Source organism: Macaca mulatta, chromosome 7 (assembly GCF_049350105.2).
Source record: "Macaca mulatta isolate MMU2019108-1 chromosome 7, T2T-MMU8v2.0, whole genome shotgun sequence".
Lineage (NCBI taxonomy): Eukaryota > Metazoa > Chordata > Mammalia > Primates > Cercopithecidae > Macaca > Macaca mulatta.
This window is the reverse complement of record NC_133412.1, coordinates 37,872,578-37,890,427: the sequence shown is the minus strand read 5'-3', so window position 1 is coordinate 37,890,427 and position 17,850 is coordinate 37,872,578. Positions and strand designations below refer to the sequence as shown.

At 41.0% G+C, this 17,850-nt stretch overlaps 1 protein-coding gene and 1 long non-coding RNA gene across 3 annotated transcripts in view; one reads left to right on the top strand and one right to left on the bottom strand.

Annotated features, from left to right (window-relative positions):
* Positions 1–17,850, bottom strand: part of LOC144329909 (uncharacterized) — a 113,446-nt gene that overhangs the window by 56,964 nt on the left and 38,632 nt on the right. The gene's annotated exons all lie outside the window — the stretch shown is intronic.
* The window catches only part of RORA (RAR related orphan receptor A), a 744,325-nt gene that overhangs the window by 697,405 nt on the left and 29,070 nt on the right, over positions 1–17,850 (top strand). For both annotated transcript variants that reach the window (XM_015142369.3, XM_001100971.5), the window contains one exon: positions 3,002–3,087. In XM_015142369.3, the coding sequence (XP_014997855.2) occupies positions 3,002–3,087 (86 nt within the window). The remainder of the gene's footprint in view (positions 1–3,001; positions 3,088–17,850) is intronic.

The following is a 17,850-nucleotide window of genomic DNA, read 5'->3' as shown; positions in this document are numbered from 1 at the left end:
GCATTGTTGGATTAAATGAAGGGCTGAGCAAGTGCCCTGCTCCCATCTGCAAATGCTCGCTTTCTGGGAATTTCAACACGTGTGATCAGATCACATTCAGAGGGTTTGCTTTTGGAGTAGGGGGATTTTAGTCATTTCCTAAAGAGCATTTGCAACTGAAATTGTCATCTGAGATAAGAGAGCCATGCAGGAGGGAGCCTAGGAGACTAGGTTAACCAATCAGAATACCTCAACTTGCTATCCAGAAACCCTTCTACCACCTTACCGTGAGATTCCCAGTGAAGCTTGTTTCAGTTAATTCTGATTCTTTAGCCCACTGGAACTAAGCACAGACACCATGGGGACAAAGATCTAAGTGAATGCCCCCCCCACCCCCCGCCGTTTGGAAATACCAGTCAATCTACAGTGAGTCCATTTATCCTAAGCTTCTTGGCCTCCACAGATCTCATGACTGTCTCCGCTCAAATATCCTCCAGATCTGAAAACCCCTGCAAGCTAAAGCCTGACTCAGGCCATCAGTCCTGTGTCACAGTGGCACCAAACTCTGGGGTCTGTAGTACAACTGCTCCCCACCCGCACCTACCGTCACAGCCGCTGGGCCATGAGCCATTCCAAAGATGGAAGTGCTGGGGCCAGCATGGTACTCCCAAGGCCACTCCCATCATGAGCAGTCCTCCACGCCAGACAGGCATCTTGGTCACAGCCTTAAACATCGTTACTTCACTTCTCAGTAGTAATCCACTGTGAGTCCAGGCCAACTGGACAGGAATACTGCATATCATTTTCAGTTTGTCCAGATGCAGTTCTACTCAGTGTTCTCAATATGCCCTGCCCAGGGCCTTCATATTCTTATAGAGGACTGAGTAGACATGCTTGATCTCCCCCATTGTTAAGATGGAATGAAGATAACTCTTAAGAGGCCCAAGTTTAGCATCAGGTAGTTTTGATGCTGACTTAAATGCTAGGACCTAAAGAGGTTTGTTCATCCCTAATTTCTGTCATTACACCTTGAGGTGAGACATGGGGAGAAGCAGATCCAAGTAGGTCTTCATTTCATGTATAAATTCTGTTTAATGGGTGGTTCAAGGACTTTATGTTGCCTAATTATTATATTCCTAAGAATCAAGGTAGGGAGGCTGGTTCTTATTCTAGCCTACTCAATTCATGTAGGGAAGAGTAGGCAGTAACTCAGCTGATAACACCTTTCACGATTTCTCTACTTCCACTTGCCTTTTGTGCGTCTCTGCAAAATGTTAGGCATAAGTCGCTTTCTCTAGAGTTGCAGATCTGTGGCACAAACCTTTGCCTTGACTATATTAAACATATCGGAGGGACTGTGAAGTATGAGACATTATTAGATTTCATATTTCATAAAGAATTTTTCTTGAAGAAATCAAGCCAAGTGTTAACATGTGGCACACTTGCAAATGACAATTTTTGTTGAATGCAACCTTAAACATATTAAGTTGCTTAACTCAAACTATACCTATTAGTGTCCACAGTCACCATTATTGGGGTACTAGAAAGCCTCCAGAGTATAGAAAATACACTGGATGTGAGATTTGGAACAATCTTTAAATTTGGACAGGAAAGAAACTCAGTATGCAAGCACTAAAAAAAAATGGATAGCTTTTAGAATAGCTTGCACTCCCTAAGTCACCACAGTACTTGTATTAGGCCCTGAGAAAGGGAGTTAGCAGTACACATGGTTTATAATGAGGTTAAATCCGATAGTTTCATGTGTGCTATAAGTACTGAACACAACATCACCCCAAATCCAAAGTAAGTGGTTGTGGAATTATCCCAGGATATGGGATTACATTAGAAGAAAGAGTGGGCTGTGTGTCTCTGTGTGGTACTTACACTGTGTGACATATTCTTTGGACAAAGAAATTACTGTGTATAAGGTCTGGGGCTAGGTAAGGGCTGTATAAAAATGAAACAGACTTGGGCACTTGCAACTGTGTTTCTGTGTGTAACTCAGTAGATAATCTAACATGATACCCAGTAGTGAAAACCATAGAAAATGAATTTAGCGTCATGACACATTCCAGGTAAACTGGTGACTGTTCCCATTCTGTCTATACAGCTCAGCATTGGTCTTTATTTCACATCTAAATTCTATTTAATAGTTTATCTAAGCATTTTCTTTTGCCTAATTATTCCTTATTTTTTATCCTTAATTATGCTCTTTTTAACTTTGAGATATAATGTGTGTGCTCAGAAATGTGCTTTGCCTTATTTGAGAACTTTGGTGTGATACATTTTATTTGCTAGTCTTCTAGCATGAGGCATCTTTAAGTAATCAGTTGGGTAGACACACATGCCCTGTGTACCAGGAACTAAATTTCCAACGTAAAGAACTCAGAAGCAATACATCCTATTTGTCAGGATTCATCATTATTAAATTCAAACAGGATATTAACTCTGTGGTTGAAAGGTTCTGATTGTACACAAATGGACTAATTTTTAACACATGGCAACTGCGTTAATTTTTTAAAAGATAAGGAATTCTTACCATCATATATAACTTATTAATATTTTGAATTGAATCATTTTCCTAACTAGAGCTGACTTTTTAGAGTGTATTTTTCTCTAGCAGTCAAGCTATAAAGCTCAGCCAAGACAGATTTATGACCTTTTAAAAATAATGATAGAAGATGAGATTGGAGGAAACATTTCAGTATCTGCTTTGCTCTGAGGCCTAAACTGCGAACTCTCCAGTTCTTGAAGGCTTTGAAATGCTGATTCCAGTCTTCTTGTGGGTTCTTAAACACCTTCTCAAATGACCCATTTTAATAACCCGAAAGCTATTATATAACGAGCAGCCATAATTTAGTCCAGGGCTCTAGGGGGACCCTCACAGTTCAGCAATGAATAGTTAATGCAGTATAATGTTTAGCAGGTTATTAGTTTTCACTATACAAATGCTGATCAGGGAACGCTTTTATAAGGTGTTTAAAAGAAAATGTAATTAACTGGTTGCGTGCTTCTGTTGCAGCTCAAATTGAAATTATTCCATGCAAGATCTGTGGAGACAAATCATCAGGAATCCATTATGGTGTCATTACATGTGAAGGCTGCAAGGTAAGCCTTTTTAATTGTTGTTGTTTCTATTAATGTTAAAGTGTATCTTCGTGATTTTTATGCCTCCACTTATGTCTTAAAATTCAACTCCTTAGAATTTTGAGTGATAAGAAATGACAGGACAGAAGAAATATTTTGGTGTTAAATTACACTTAAGGAAGTTATATATATTTTTACTCCTTCCTTCAAAATAATAGACTACAAAAAGGTAGTTGAGCATTGCTTGTCACTTTCAACCCTAGGGTTGAACTGATGAGCAATCTCTGTGGTAACCTTTTTTTAAAAAGAGCGAACTCCAGACTTCTACAATGTCCCTGTCATAAGCTTATAAAAAGAGATCTCCAGTAAGTTTAATTGGAATGTCATTGAGTCTTATTGTTAGCACACATATGTTAACACATCTGGCAAAACTGTGGGAAAGCTATCAGGAAGACCTGAGTTCTAGTCCTGCTGCCTCCACTCGTCCATATTGTTTTAAGTGTGTCTTCATCTCTTTGTGACTCACTTGCGTCATTTTTAAAGTGGGTATAACACCTGATCTTCCTACTGTTTAGGACTATTCCAAGAATAGAAGAAGAATCTGTACATAAAAAAGTCCTTACAAATGGAAAAGTGCTATTTAACTCCAAATATTATCAGTATTATTTCTGCTATAACTATTTTTACTATTTCTGACCTTGATCATGGGGCAATGTGTACAGCACAGGCATAATGTGCAAATGGGAAATAGAGATGTTTATCCCAATAATTCAAGACCCCCCAAGCCCAGATTACCTCTATTATTCAAATCTCAATTTATTAAGATTTAAATCCTCATGCTTATATTGGAAGGGCCTTGAGACAGCTTACAGGATAAAACAGTGCAAAATAAACAGGAGAGAAGCTATTTAAACATTCAGGAGGCCTTTGAGACAGCCGATTGCTACAACCAGGCCTGAATCAGCCCTAAGGCTTTTTGAGGCTGAGTCAAAAAATAAAATCCACAAATTGGGTTAGCTTTCCTTTCATTAAATTAGAAAATACAATGTTGTAAAATACCTATAGACACAAATGACTACTGAGAGACTTCAAGGAAATTAACCTCATAATTTCCTTAATTCTTCATTTTACTGTTAGTCATGGTAAAATCTGCTAATTTGTACATGTACAGATGCTTCATGTTGATCCCATCTTAGCAAAGCTTGAGATTTCTGCATACTACAGAACCATCTATGCCCTTTACTTCCAAAATCTGCCCTCCCTCAAAATTAGGTGACTAAATAAATAAATTAAGCAAAATGAGAGGCCAGGCATAGTGGTGTGTCCCTGTAGTCCCAGCTACTCAGGGAAGACTGATGCAGGTTTATCACTTGAGTCCAGCAGTTCAAGGTTACAGTGAGCTATGATCACACCACTGGACTCCAGCCTGGGCAATGGAGTGAGACTCTTTCTCCAAAAAAGTAAATAAAAATATTGAAAAACAAAACAAAATGAAATAATCTGTCTGGCCTATGCCATCCCAGGTTATAAGGTGAGAGTGAGCAGCCTGTGGCCACTGTCATCGCATTGATTTTTGGAGTTGGTTTGGCTGACGTGGCCAGGTAGCCATTGCCTTTCACCCTCACCCTGTCTGTGTTCTGCCTCCCAAATCTGTGTCCCTGGTAGACATGCCATGGCCTTTCTCAATAGAGGGTTTACAGACGGCAGTGCTTGCCTGCTGGGAGTTCCGGTGCTTTTTGTGCATTGCGTATCACCTGGGTGTCTTCTTAAATGGACAGGGTTCTAGGCAGCATCCCGGATATCAGTTCGCTACTTGTCCCTTCATTCTGCCCAAAAAACTGATCGCTTCCTCTGGGTCTGTCAGTAAGGCAAGTGATTATCTAGTAATTGATGGAAGTGATTATCAAGGAATCGAGTCTGGGAAAAGGACAAGGTAGGGGTAGGGGCTACTTCATATAAAATACCCCAACAATTTGGAAGATTAATTAACAACATGCTATTGAGTAAAACCTAAGTTGACTGAGTACCACTGTTCACATAGGCACAATGTGAATTTTCTTTTTACCCTTAATATTTATGATGACAAAAATAAAAGCAATAAGAAAACAAAAGGTATCCATTATTCCAAAGTTGTCATTTTTCTAGATTCCCTTCCACATCTTGTCTGCAGACCTCTTCAGTGCCAAAGTGATTTTCAGTTATCTGTGGCTCTGTTCCTCTGCTCTGTTGACTTTATCCAACGAAAACCACAAAACAAATAAAACATAATTTTGTTAACAGATTGGGCCTATGCCTAGCCAGGGACTTGAACAATGTTATATGTTTATATTTGATACATATGCTATTTGTTCTCCATTATAATTTCCCTCTGCTGTAACACTTTTATTCCTAATTATAAAAATAGAAGTCAGACTTCTATTTTTGCCATTTTATGTTAATTATTTATCATGTTCTAACCAGGTAAAGGTGTTTCTATCATGATCAATTGTAAATAACTTTGCTGTGATAGTGTAATTAAACATAAGAAAAATTTCACATTAGACATATCAAATAGATACCTAATGAAAGAAAAAAGGTGATCAGTCATCTTCTGAGCTAATCATTTTGTGAATGTATTTTAAACTGCATTTTTAAATTAACAACCTGAAACCATAAGAAATTAGAGGACCTGTTTAATTGCTGAAATGATGATTTTGGCACATAGTTGCTAAGCATTGCACATGAACAGCAAAAATGGTAGAAGCTTTGGTAACTTTTTCTGTCGTTTCTGGCTGTTCCTGGCTCATCTTCTCCCCATCCCCTTTGCTGTCTGTAGAGAGACAGCAGGTGCCATGCTTCTGCTCTGACTCTGGAACCAGACTGCCCAAGTTGAAATCCCAGCACTGCTATTTACCAGCTTGAGCACCTGTACCACCGCTCTGTGCCTCAGTTCCCCCATCTGTAAAATGAGGACTGTAATTTTAATAACTTCATAGGGTTGTCATATGCATTTAAGGAAAGGACCTGGAAGAATGCCAGATGCATCAAAGCACTTACTAAGTGTTAGCTGCTGTTATCACTGTTACTACTAGGCAGACTTCTTGGTGGCTTGGTAATGCTGCTCTATATAGTCAGATATTATTTCTGGGACATCTATGGGTGTAGTCTTGATTGTTGTGACCATTTGCAATATGTTACGTAGAATCTGTCAATAAAAAAGAATACTAAGAGCACTCCTTTGGGCCCAAGCACTATGTAAGCACTGTAAGGGATCCAAAGGGAAGACCGAATCTTTCCCTCAATCAGTTTATGGTCTAGTTGTAGAGATGAGGCCTGTTTAGGGAAAGCTAAACAGCAATGCAAGAACTAACTATAGAGTAAGGCCACAATCTATGATATACATAAGAAGCACATATAAGCACATATAGGCTGGGCACAGTGGCTCACACCTGTAGTCCCAGCACTTTGGGAGGCTCAGGTGGGAGGAATATGTGAGCACAGGAGTTCAAGACCAGCCTGAGCAATACAGCAAGACTCCATCTCAACAAAAAAATTAAAAATAAAAAAAATTGACCAGGCATGGTGGTGTTTGCCTGAAGTCCCAACTACTCAGAAGTCTGAAGCAGGTGGATTGCTTAAGCCCAGGAGTTCAAGGCCACAGTGAGCTATGATGGCGCGACTGCATTCCAGCCTGGCAACAGAGCAAGACCCCTGTCTCAAAAAAAAGAAAAAAGAAACACATATCCACTAGGCAGCATACCTCGGTAGTCTAGAGGAGAGTTGGCCTAGCAAGGTTTCACTGAGGAGGAACCAACCGTGGGCTGGAGCTGAGGAACGATTTTCCCAGAGAAGGTGGCTGGGAGGGCATTCTGTGCTGAGGAAGGAGAAGAACAAGGAGTGGCAGAGGCAAAAGCCCAGAACTAGGGCAGTCTTGGTTGTATTAACGGGACAGCACATAACTCAGTTTGATTGAAGCACAGGGTCACTTTCTGTGGCTAGTGGAAGATGAGGGTAGGCAGGCACACCATCCTCAAATTTTTAAGGACTCCATTATGCCAAAGTTTTAATTATAAACGTATTTCACTTGTTCTCTTGAAAGAATCAGGGAACAATGTATTGGCACTGCTTCAGCCTGAATATTGCAATGCCGAAGAACATATGTTAGAATCCAGGCCTGCAAGGTTTTTAGTTCTGTTCCTAGAGACATTTCTGAGCTCTTGGAAAAGAATTTAGTTTCAGCCTTGGGTGAGCATGAGGGGGCATAACGTGCGCTGGGGCAGGCCTGCCAGGGAGGAGGGGCAGGTCGTGCCCCATGCCAGCAGAGGAAAAGGCCATAGTAACACTAGAGGCTGTAGATGTTAAAGTTCAATCTTCAAAGTGAATAAAAATATGAAGTGTTAGGAGGAAAATAATCATTGGTTAAGGTTTGCTTTTGAGAAATCATCTTGTTTGCCATTCAACTTCTGTTCCTAATTTCATCATGAGATACAGTGGTTGCTCAGATGATGAGGATGAACATTTGATCTCAAGACACACATACACAGACACGCACACACATTTTTTAATCCATATCCTTTTAGACATTTTGGCTATACAATTTTAACTGCAAGTTTTTTTAATGATAATGCACAATCCAGTATTGGGGTTCGTGAATTGGTTTCTGATTACATTTAAACCCTTTTCCTCTTGATAAGACTAAGAATAAAGTGGCATTCATTTGTCCAATATACAGTCATCAGTCAATACATTTAAGATGATGTCTTATTCAAAGCTTCCTCTTCTACCCAGTAAATTTGAGATAATGTCTCTGCATTAACAAATATATTTTGTTAAACAATAAAAAAGCCTTTCAAAAATATCTAGAGTGTATAAGTGACACCTTCCCCCACTGAAGCAGTTAAAGCCATTTCTGGAGCTTTTTATGTTTAGGTTAAAAAGCAGCTTTTATGAATGTTCCTTTTAGGCCCAAATTGTCTTTTAGAGGATTCTAATATTTTTATCTCGGTTGTGAAATGTCGCTAGCCGTGAACTAATTCTGTCCACTTTTCACCATTGATACATTCATGCTCAACGTTTTTATTTCAACGCTTTTTAATACGTGGCCCCAGTATTAGAGCTAGGCATTTAAAATGAAAATTCGACTTGGGGAAGGACAAGCTGTTATTGCATCCTTACGACGCCTGAGTTTCGGTTCGGTTATACACAGGTGGTAAGCGAAAATTTTTGTTTAGCTAAATCTTCCAGTCCTGTGATGAAATGTGCAAGTGGTAGGGTTATGTTAAACCCCAATTTGCATCATGATGATTCAGTTTTTTTTTATTTGTTTGTTTAGATCTTAATCATGTCTCAGTAACTGCTGCCCTTCCTCAGCTCACAGAAAACCCCAGGCTCGAGGCCATGTTGTAGATGGGGCCCTGACACAGCACCTGGCTTGGGGCAGGTCCCACGTGCGTGCTAGGGAATAACCATTGCTGAATGTCTTCGCTTGGATTGGATCTGAGTACGGCAAAGCACAGTCAAAAGCAGACATCGACACTTACCAAATACAACACGTGGGCCGCTTTAATCAGAGACCACTTGCGCATACAATTCTGCAGGGAGGCCAGGCACTATTGAACAAAAACGTAGCTCAGGAAATCTGAATTTCTGTGATTTATTGCTGCCACATGTATGAGTGTAGGGCTGGACCAGCTAACTTTTGTGAATGAGGCTGCCTACCCTTTCTAAAGAACAACTTTTTTTCCTCATATGCGTCTTTGAGCACTTTTATTTCTGCCCCCCACCCAACTTTAATTTTATAATTTCATCTGCTTGATTTTAATACATGCGTGACCTGTGTTTACCCCTCAATGAAATGAAGTTATCCTTTTTCCCCCCCAGCCAGAGAGTTAACTTTTGCCCCACGTTGATCCAAAGATATTTCTTCCTTCTCACCCCCATGCTTCTGAACATTCTCAACAGGAAGTTGCCAAGATAAATAAAATTGTAACATAGTACATGCTTTCACATAGAAGATTCTCCGCTGTTCTTATCTCCATTTTTCTTAGTCTCAGACATAAAATGAAAGGTGGACATACACCCACCTCAGCAGTCCCCCAAGTTCCCAATTTTTAGTTGTATTGGAAAATACAATAATTTGGGCAGGCAGATGAGCATTCATAATAAATCACAGAGTTATGAAGAAATCTTGGTTGTCAAAAGCAAGTGTGTAGCCGTTCCAAAGCGTCTGCCATTAGAATTCAGCAAGGCAGCTGTCAGCTGTTTTCTTGTAATTAAACAGCCAATGAGCAGCTAATTAAGACATATGTGTATACAGAAGTGGAAGTGGGTATGTTAATGAACTGTAGGAATCAATTCATTAAGTGAAAATTGTCAAAAGACCAAACATCAGATCAGCATTTCAGCCTGTGTTTCACTGAGAAAGAGCCCCACGCAGGAGGGGACAACTCAGAATCAGACCCCCGTTCACCTTCCCAGCCATACCTACAGGGCAGCGTCCAACCAGTCCATACTCTTAGACAAAACTATTAAAAACTCCAGTAGGAAGTGCCAGGCATATTTCCAGGCTTTTAAAATATATCTAACAAATGAGTGCTTTCCTACCTGTATGGAAACCTGGTATTTGATACCCTATAAAATGCCGTCTCCCTCATCTGAACCGTTGTAGGGAACTTGGGCTACAGAAATGAAAAGTGGTTTTTTGCTTGTTTTGTTGTTTGCTCATCTTTTGTTGTTATTCAGTCGGCCCTACATGTTTGTCTTGGTGCTTTTTAGGTGGTATATTAAGAAGTCTATGGCCTTTGGAATAAGATGCACCTAGGATTCAGGAATTCAAATCCTGGGCCTTCCCCTCACCTGCTCTGTGACTTTGGGCATATGGCTTAACCTCTCTTAACTTTCTCATTTGTAAAGCAGAGATACATATCCCTACTTTGCAGTTGTAGGCTGCTGTGGATTGCAAATAATTATGGCAAAGTGTCCGACATGGTGCCTAGTGGGGAGTAGGTGCTCAGCATATCGTCACCACTGTTTTTATCGCTGCCACCGTTTTTTCCTCTAGTTGTTCATTCAACAAGTATTTGTTGACTTATTTCTAAGTATTGTGTTAGCTACTGGAAACAAAGAAACAAGGCAGTCGTCCCTGGAAAAGGTAGACATTAATAATACAACAAGGTAAGGGCTAGGAGGGGGATAAATTCAGGACTCTTAAGGGTACACATGGGAGGGGCCCCTCAACCAGCTTTGGGAGGGCCAAGGTCAGAGAAGGTTCCCAGAACAAGTGAATGTCTTCTCAGTGAATCCTGAAGGGAAGGAGAGAGTTTCTTTGGGGAACTGTGAACACAGCAGTTTAGGCTTGGTCATTGTATGACTTTGAGAAGAGCTGCCTGGACGTGTGGTCATTGTCTGGTCATCAGCAGGGAGCATAAGCAGAGAAGTGACTTGATGAGTGTGATGTTTTAGGAAGATATCTTTAGTAACTGTGAAATGGATTGGAGGGAATGAGAATGGAAGCAGGGGTCCCAATTAGGAGGCTGTATAATAACCAACTCAAGAAGTGAAAGACATGGAAACTTAAGAAAACTGCAGTAAAGTTGGAGACAAGTAGATGGATCTGAGAAACAGGAAGGTGCCAAGAAGCAGGCTAATTTGGTGACGCTTGGATATGGATGGGGAGGAGGCAGAGATTAAGGCAGTGAAGCCCATCTTTCTGCCTTGAGTAACTGAGGGTAAGATAATCCATGTCACTGAGCAAGAAAACACTGGAGAGGACAGCTGGGAAACAGGCTGTGGGTCAAGATATATTCTCTTCTAGGTCGGGTGCAATGGCTCATGCCTGTAATCCCAGCACTGTGGGAGGCCTAGGCAGGAGGATCACTTAAAACCAGGAGTTTAAGACCAGTCTGGGCAACAAAGCGAGACCCTGTCTCCTCTACAAAAAAATTTAGAAATTAGCTAGGCATGATAGCATACACTGGTGGTCCCAGCTACTGAGAAGGCTGAGGTGGGAGGATTACTTGAGCCCAGGAAGTCGAGGCTGCAGTGAGCTGTGATAGCACCACTGTACTCCAGCCTGAGTGACAGAGACCCTGTCTCTAAATATATATATTCTGTTCCAGAAAGAAAAAAAAAACTCAGCTAAAGTGTTTAGAACTTATGTAGGTAAGGGGAAAGTCAGTGGGGGCTCTAGAAGGCCAAACCACAACTTTGGGTGAATGCCTATCCAAAGTGGGGGGAATATATTCAAACAACGTGACGGGGAGCTGGTGACACAGCGAGGATGAGGCTCAGGCCAGCCACATGCTGGTAAGCTGTGAACAACTGGCTCTCAGGAAAGCAAAATGTGTCTATCTGTATGTAGATAACTTTGGTATCTATCTCACTGATGTAATTTCACGTAATTTTCAAACAATAATAAAATGTACAATATTCTTTATTTTAAATTTCATATAGACAAATAATTCTCACTGAATGCTCTCATGAATTTTGCTGAACTCTTACCTCTATCCCCATGGTTACAGTTGAGGAAAGACTAGTTCCAACATGAATGTTGTTGATATTTTGTTTACATTAATGAATAAGAGAGTGAAACAACAAAGACATTTTAGAACTTCATTCATTCGCCAATGATGACATGAATAACCTCCTTGCTGACTCAGTTAATCGTTTACAAATACTAGAAGAACATTTCTTCCACTTTTTGTGTTACTCACAGTGGGATCACTAGATATGATGTACTGTTAAGTTTAATCTGCATTATTGTAATTTTCATCAGTTTTGTTTGTTTGTTCTGAGACAGAGTCTCACCCTGTCGCCCAGGCTGGAGTGCAGTGGTGTGATCTCAGCTCACTGCAACCTCTGCCTCCTAGGTTCAAGCAATTCTCCTGCCTCAGCCTCCTGAGTAGCTGGGATTACAGGCACCTGCCACCAAGCCCGGCTAATTTTTGTATTTTTAGTAGAGACAGGCTTTCACCAAGTTGGTCAGGCTGGTCTCAAACTCCTGACCTCATGATCTGCCCACCTCGGCCTCCCAAAGTGCTGGGATTACAGATGTGAGCCACCATACCCAGTCTTTTTTTTTTTTTTTTTTTTTTTTAAGAGACAGGGTCTCACTCTGTTGCCCAGGCCGGAATGCAGTGGTACACTCTTAGCTCACTGCACCCTCAAACTCCTGGGCTCCAACAATCTTCCCACCTCACCTTCCCAAGTAGCTGGGACTACAAACACATGCCACTACACCTGGCTAATTGTTTTATTTCCTGTAGAGACAGGGTCTGTGTTGCCCAGGCTGGTCTCAAACACTTGGCTTCACGTGATCCTCCTGCCTCAGCCTCCCAAAGTATTGGGATTACAGGCATGAGCCACTGCATTCGGCCATCACTGTTTAAATCTAGACAGTAAGCAAAATAATAAATCAAACCCTTATTTGTAGCATTTGCCAATTTCTGTGGTGTAAATAATCCCACCAATGGCCATTTTCAAGCCACCCGACCTGCTCTTTCACAGAATGCAGAGTAGGGAAGGGATGCAGAGCATGGTATAGTATTTCTACCTTCAGATATAAGGATAATTGATATAGATAACCTGAAGAACACTGATAATAGTAAAATAATCGTTAAAAAGTGGTTACTTTTTTTATGTCAGGAATGTGTCAGTTAATGTGTAATAACAGATTTAATAACTAGCCTTAACAACAAAATTCCTGAAATTATAGCACTCAGCTCTTGCAACAGTATGAGCCTTCTCCTGAACACCATGGCCTCCATCCCAGTTTGCAAGCTCCCATCTGGGGGGGGGGGGTCAGTGAAAAATTCATAATGTGCAGTCATTTTTTTTAAAAGAAAAAGTATTAGGGAATAGAATTTCCAGAGAAGGTAAGGCACGTATCAGAAACAAAAGTCAGCGCAAGGCGTTTTGAAAAGCTAGGTGAAGTAAGGGAGGAAACACTGGAGAGATGTCTCTAAGACAGTAAGAATTGAAACAAAAGGTGGATATGCAGGGACTCTATGTCAGGAAATCAAGAGTGTGTGACACTGTTTTGTTTGGCCCACACTGAAGAAGATACACTTAAATGAGAGGGCACTGGACTTAAGATGAGGACAAGAGATTGAGTCCCAGCACTGACCCTTACCAGCCACAGGACCTTGGACAAGTCATTTAACATTCTAAGCTTCATTTTTGTTTTTGGCAAATCAGAAAACTAGAATCAATCTCTGGTTCTTAACAAGAGGAAGTCAAAGTCTTCAGGGAGCTTTTTAAAAATATGTACTATAAAAATGACAATTTTGGCCGGGTGTGGTGGCTCACGCCTGCAAATCCCAGCACTTGGGGAGGCCGAGGCGGGCGAATCATGGGGTCAAGAGATCGAGACCATCCTGGCCAACATGGTGAAACCCTGTCTCTACTAAAAATACAAAAATTAGCTGGGCGTGGTGGTGCACGCCTGTAGTTCCAGCTACTCAGGAGGCTGAGGCAGGAGAATCACTTGAACCCGGGAGGCAGAGGTTGCTGTGACCCAAGGTCATACCACTGCACTCCAGCCTGGTGACAGAGCAAGACTCCGTCTCAAAAAAAAAAAAAGACAATTTTTTTCTTTTTTGACCTATAAAAATGGCAATTTCTTATTGTTCAAACTACTATGTATGCCTGGACCATATCCCCAAGGGTTCTAGTTTGATAAATCTAAGGTGTATCTTTTAAAATCTCTGTGGATGTTTCTGATGCATCACCCATATGTGAACTACTGTACCTGATAATCTCTCAACTTCCTTCAGCGCCAAAGGCCTGTTTGTTTTATTCTAATTTTCTATTTGCAATAGCCGCGTGTTAATATGCTGCCACTAGGTGGTGGTAGTGTGCCAACAGTCACACTAAGCATCTACTACCTGAAATGTATCATGGTGGCTTTCTGGCTCAAGCCCACCATGTTTGTAAATGCACATCTCCATGTATTTTAACATCCATAAAAAGTGAACTTTTACGACAGCCAAGTAATTTGTTAGCTCATGTTTCAGAAATAACAAAATTGCCAAATTATGTACTTGATATCTTTCCCAGCTAATTCACAACTTCAGCACTTTTTTTTAACACCTCCTCAGTTCCACCCAAATCTTCACGCCCTAGCTTTGTGCTTCCCCTGCTCTCTGTATGACCTCCAAGCCCTGGAATTCATCTCTCAGCTCACTCACTTCCTAATCCTTTTGCAGGATTTCTCCCCATTCAGACAAAATCTGTCTCTGTACTTAGAAGCACACTACTTCTACCTTGAGGTAGGAAGGGACCTACCACACTTTCTACTTTTCTTCTTCTTCCTCTCTTCTAATCTTTCTTCCTCTTGCGTGTTATTTAACTCTTAGTATTTTATCTGTTTAGTTTTCCAAACCCTTAATCCTCTGATAACCACCCCCACAAGGAATACGGAAAAGAAGAGGTTTTTAAAAGAAAAATCAGCAGCAACCCAAACCCTCATTCTTCCTGAAATGCAAAGTTCAGTATTCGTCTGAGTCATGGAGGTTTACTTACCCTGTTTCTCACTTCTCAGCTCTCACCTTATAACCCCACTTCACCTCTCGCATCTGATATTTGATAGTTCTCCTTGTGGGCATGACTCTGTTGACTTAATCCAAAAGATAGATCTCCTTTCTGGTTCTTAGCTATGCCACTCCCAGAACTTTTCAGCAGGCATTTGCTCAGCTGACTTAGTTGAGGTATAAATGATGCTGTAAAGAATAAGGCGTGTCTGCTTGCGTGCCTGCTTTCCCCAAATCCTCAAACTGAGACTTCCAAATAAGGGTAATCCTTTTCCAAGCAGATAGTGTGGAAGCTGGACATTGGTTCCAGCCACAGTGCCACTGCTCAAAGCACATACGGAATGCTTCATGAGTTTGCCTTGCAATTTATGGCATAATTACACAGACATCTTTAATGATAGTTATTCTGTGCCCTTGCAGTAAGTTTCATTGTTTGTTTAAATGAGCTAAAGTGATTTAGAAATAAGTAAGGTGAAGGAAATGGGGCAGAATACTTCTGGTCAGAAATGAGGAAAAATGATGGACTCATGAGACTGATTTTCTTATGTGACTCCTAATCCAGATCAGGAGACAACTACAGAATGAGATTTTGTAAAATGTCTGGGCGGTAGGAAGCTGGGTCAGCTAAAGGTGTTAATGTTAGGGAAAACACTAATTTCAGAGTAGATTGCTCTTGCTACTTTATTTTGTATAACTTGTTTTTTACACTACCTAATTTAATGCTTGCCCTGTATGAGAACAACTAAGGAGGAATTCTTTTGACACACAAGAGAAGCAGAAAAACAAAACAAGATGACAGTGTAAGTTCTGACGTTAAACTATGTGAAGTCATATCCTGGCTTTACCCCATGCTAGAGCGGGGACTCTGAGCAAGTCACTACACCTCTCTAAGCCTCTGTTTTTTCATCCTTAAAACTAGGGAAATGATAGCATTTGCCCAATATTGCCCTTGTCAGAAGTAAATGTCACAATCTGCATAAAGCATAGAGTGCCTAGGACAAAGTCAGTGCTGTTTTAATGGTACTTGGGATTTGTTTTAATCAGGTATCGTAAGACACACAGATATGGAGATGACTGTCATGAAGGAAGAAGTTTGTTACCCAGTAGTTCCCCTTAGCCTCAGGGGGATGCCTGAAACTGTGAACCTTTTAGATACTGTTTTCTCCCATACATCCAGACCTGTGATAAAGTTAAACTTATAAATTAGGCACGATGAGAGATTAACAATAACAACATAAAACAATTATAAAAATATACTGTAATAAAAGTTATGTGAACGTGGTCTTTGCTTTTCTCTTTCTCAAAATATCTTAATATTCTTTTACTTTTACTGCAGTTGACGCAAGTAACTGAAACAAGGAAAGCAAAATGGCGATTAAGGAGGGACTGCTGGACTCACAAATCCCTAGAGACAGGGCCCATGCCACGCCATACAGGGGACACACGGGGAAGCGCCAGGGTCTGTGAAGGGGAGAGGGATGTGGAGAAACACTGCCAAGAGCCCCCACTGTTTTCCACAGGAAGGAAGGCGCAGCAGGATGAGCAGGTTTAGGATAAGTGGCTAGTTTGAATCATTACAGACGGCGCTAGGGGGTAGGGGCTGTCCCTAATTGTCTGGTACCTGACCCTGGTGTGACCGGGGCAGGGGAATCATGGCTAGAAGCGTAAGGGCCTGATGAAGAAGGTGTCCTGGATATGGGCTCTGGCCCGCTTGGTTTTGTGTGAGAGGTGGCTGACAGCAGGTTGGTTGCTGTATGTAGGAGGTTTCCAGCCCTGAAAGGATAGTCCCTCCAGTGTCTGCAAAGCCCTAAGATGTCTGCATCGAAAATACAGAATAAAAAGATATGGTTTAATACAAGTACTCATTAAGACTGATAATCTGTCATCATCATTCTCATGCCCTTAACAGCAGAGCTAACTGATGATTAATATACGGTTTCTGCGTTAACAGTCCTGGACTTTATTAATGGTGGGTGGAAGTTAACTTAATATGTGTATGCAAACTAAAAAGTGGCATCCTTTTCCCTAATGACCCAACCATTATTCAAGAGCTGTGTCTAGTTCTGGATTTCAGACTTTTGAAAGAAATGAAGAAATAGTACTAGATACAGGGGCTCGCACTTGTAATCCCAGCTACTTGGGGGGCCGAGGTGGGAGGACCGCTTGAGCCTAGGAGTTCGAAACCAGCCTGGACAACATAGCAAAACCCTGCCTCAGTTTTAAAAAAGAAAACAAGAAGTAGTGAAGAAATTGGAGAGGATTCTGAGAAGAAATATGCGAGGTGGAAAAGAGCCTAGAAAGAAAGGTGACAGATGCCGGGATCTGGTCTTCAGAAGAGATATCTGGGAAACAGCATGGCAGCCCTCAAGTACTAGCTCCACTTAAAGATTTAAAAAAATCATTCAGACATTCCCCATATTTGGTGATCATAGAAGAAACTGTAATAGGCTTAATGTGAAGCAAACAAAATTCAACTTCAACTAAAAGAAAAGCAAATAAATTCCTGATTTTAGGCATCCACAGCGATGCCTTTACACAAGGGTATGAAGGTGAGTCTCAAAAAAGAGAGAAACACCTTTCGGCTTGGACAGAGATTATATGTCTCAGAGGAAAATGAATACCGAGACAGCTGACCTCTTGGTATCTCTTTCTAAGGATTATCTGCCTCTGTGACCATTTATATTTTCTTGAATTCTCTCTAGTAAGTCCCAAAGAAAGCTTTACTTCTTCTTACTTCCTTTTCACAGGGGAAACACACACACACACGATAAAATAAAATAAAAAACATAGCTTTAGATACTTTTCAGAAGAGAGAGATTGCTTTACAGCAGAGGCGGGACTTGATCGAGGGTAGAGTTAAAGTACAACAGAGAGACAGTCTGAGACATGAGGCCCCCAGCCTTGCCTATGTCAAGGTTAGCAAGCAGCTTGGCTGAAAACAAGAGGAGTGAGAAGTCAGGGTCCTGCCCCGTCCCATCGTAGGTTGGATTTTCCAAAGAACTGGAAACTGAGGTCATATACATCAACTTGGTTAACAAAGGCCCCCAACCATTACAAAGGAAGGCAGGTGCACTTCCTCTCAAGCTGCCCACATACCTTCCCACCTGCCTATTGTAGGAAAAAAAAAAAAAAAAAGCACAGATAAACAAAAAGAAAATTAAAATCTGATTGGCCCCACCAACTAGTGCCAACAATTTGGGGCATAATTTTCCAAATCTTCTTTTATAGTAAATATATGGGTGCCCTTTTTCCCCCCAAAACTTGGATTATACTATGT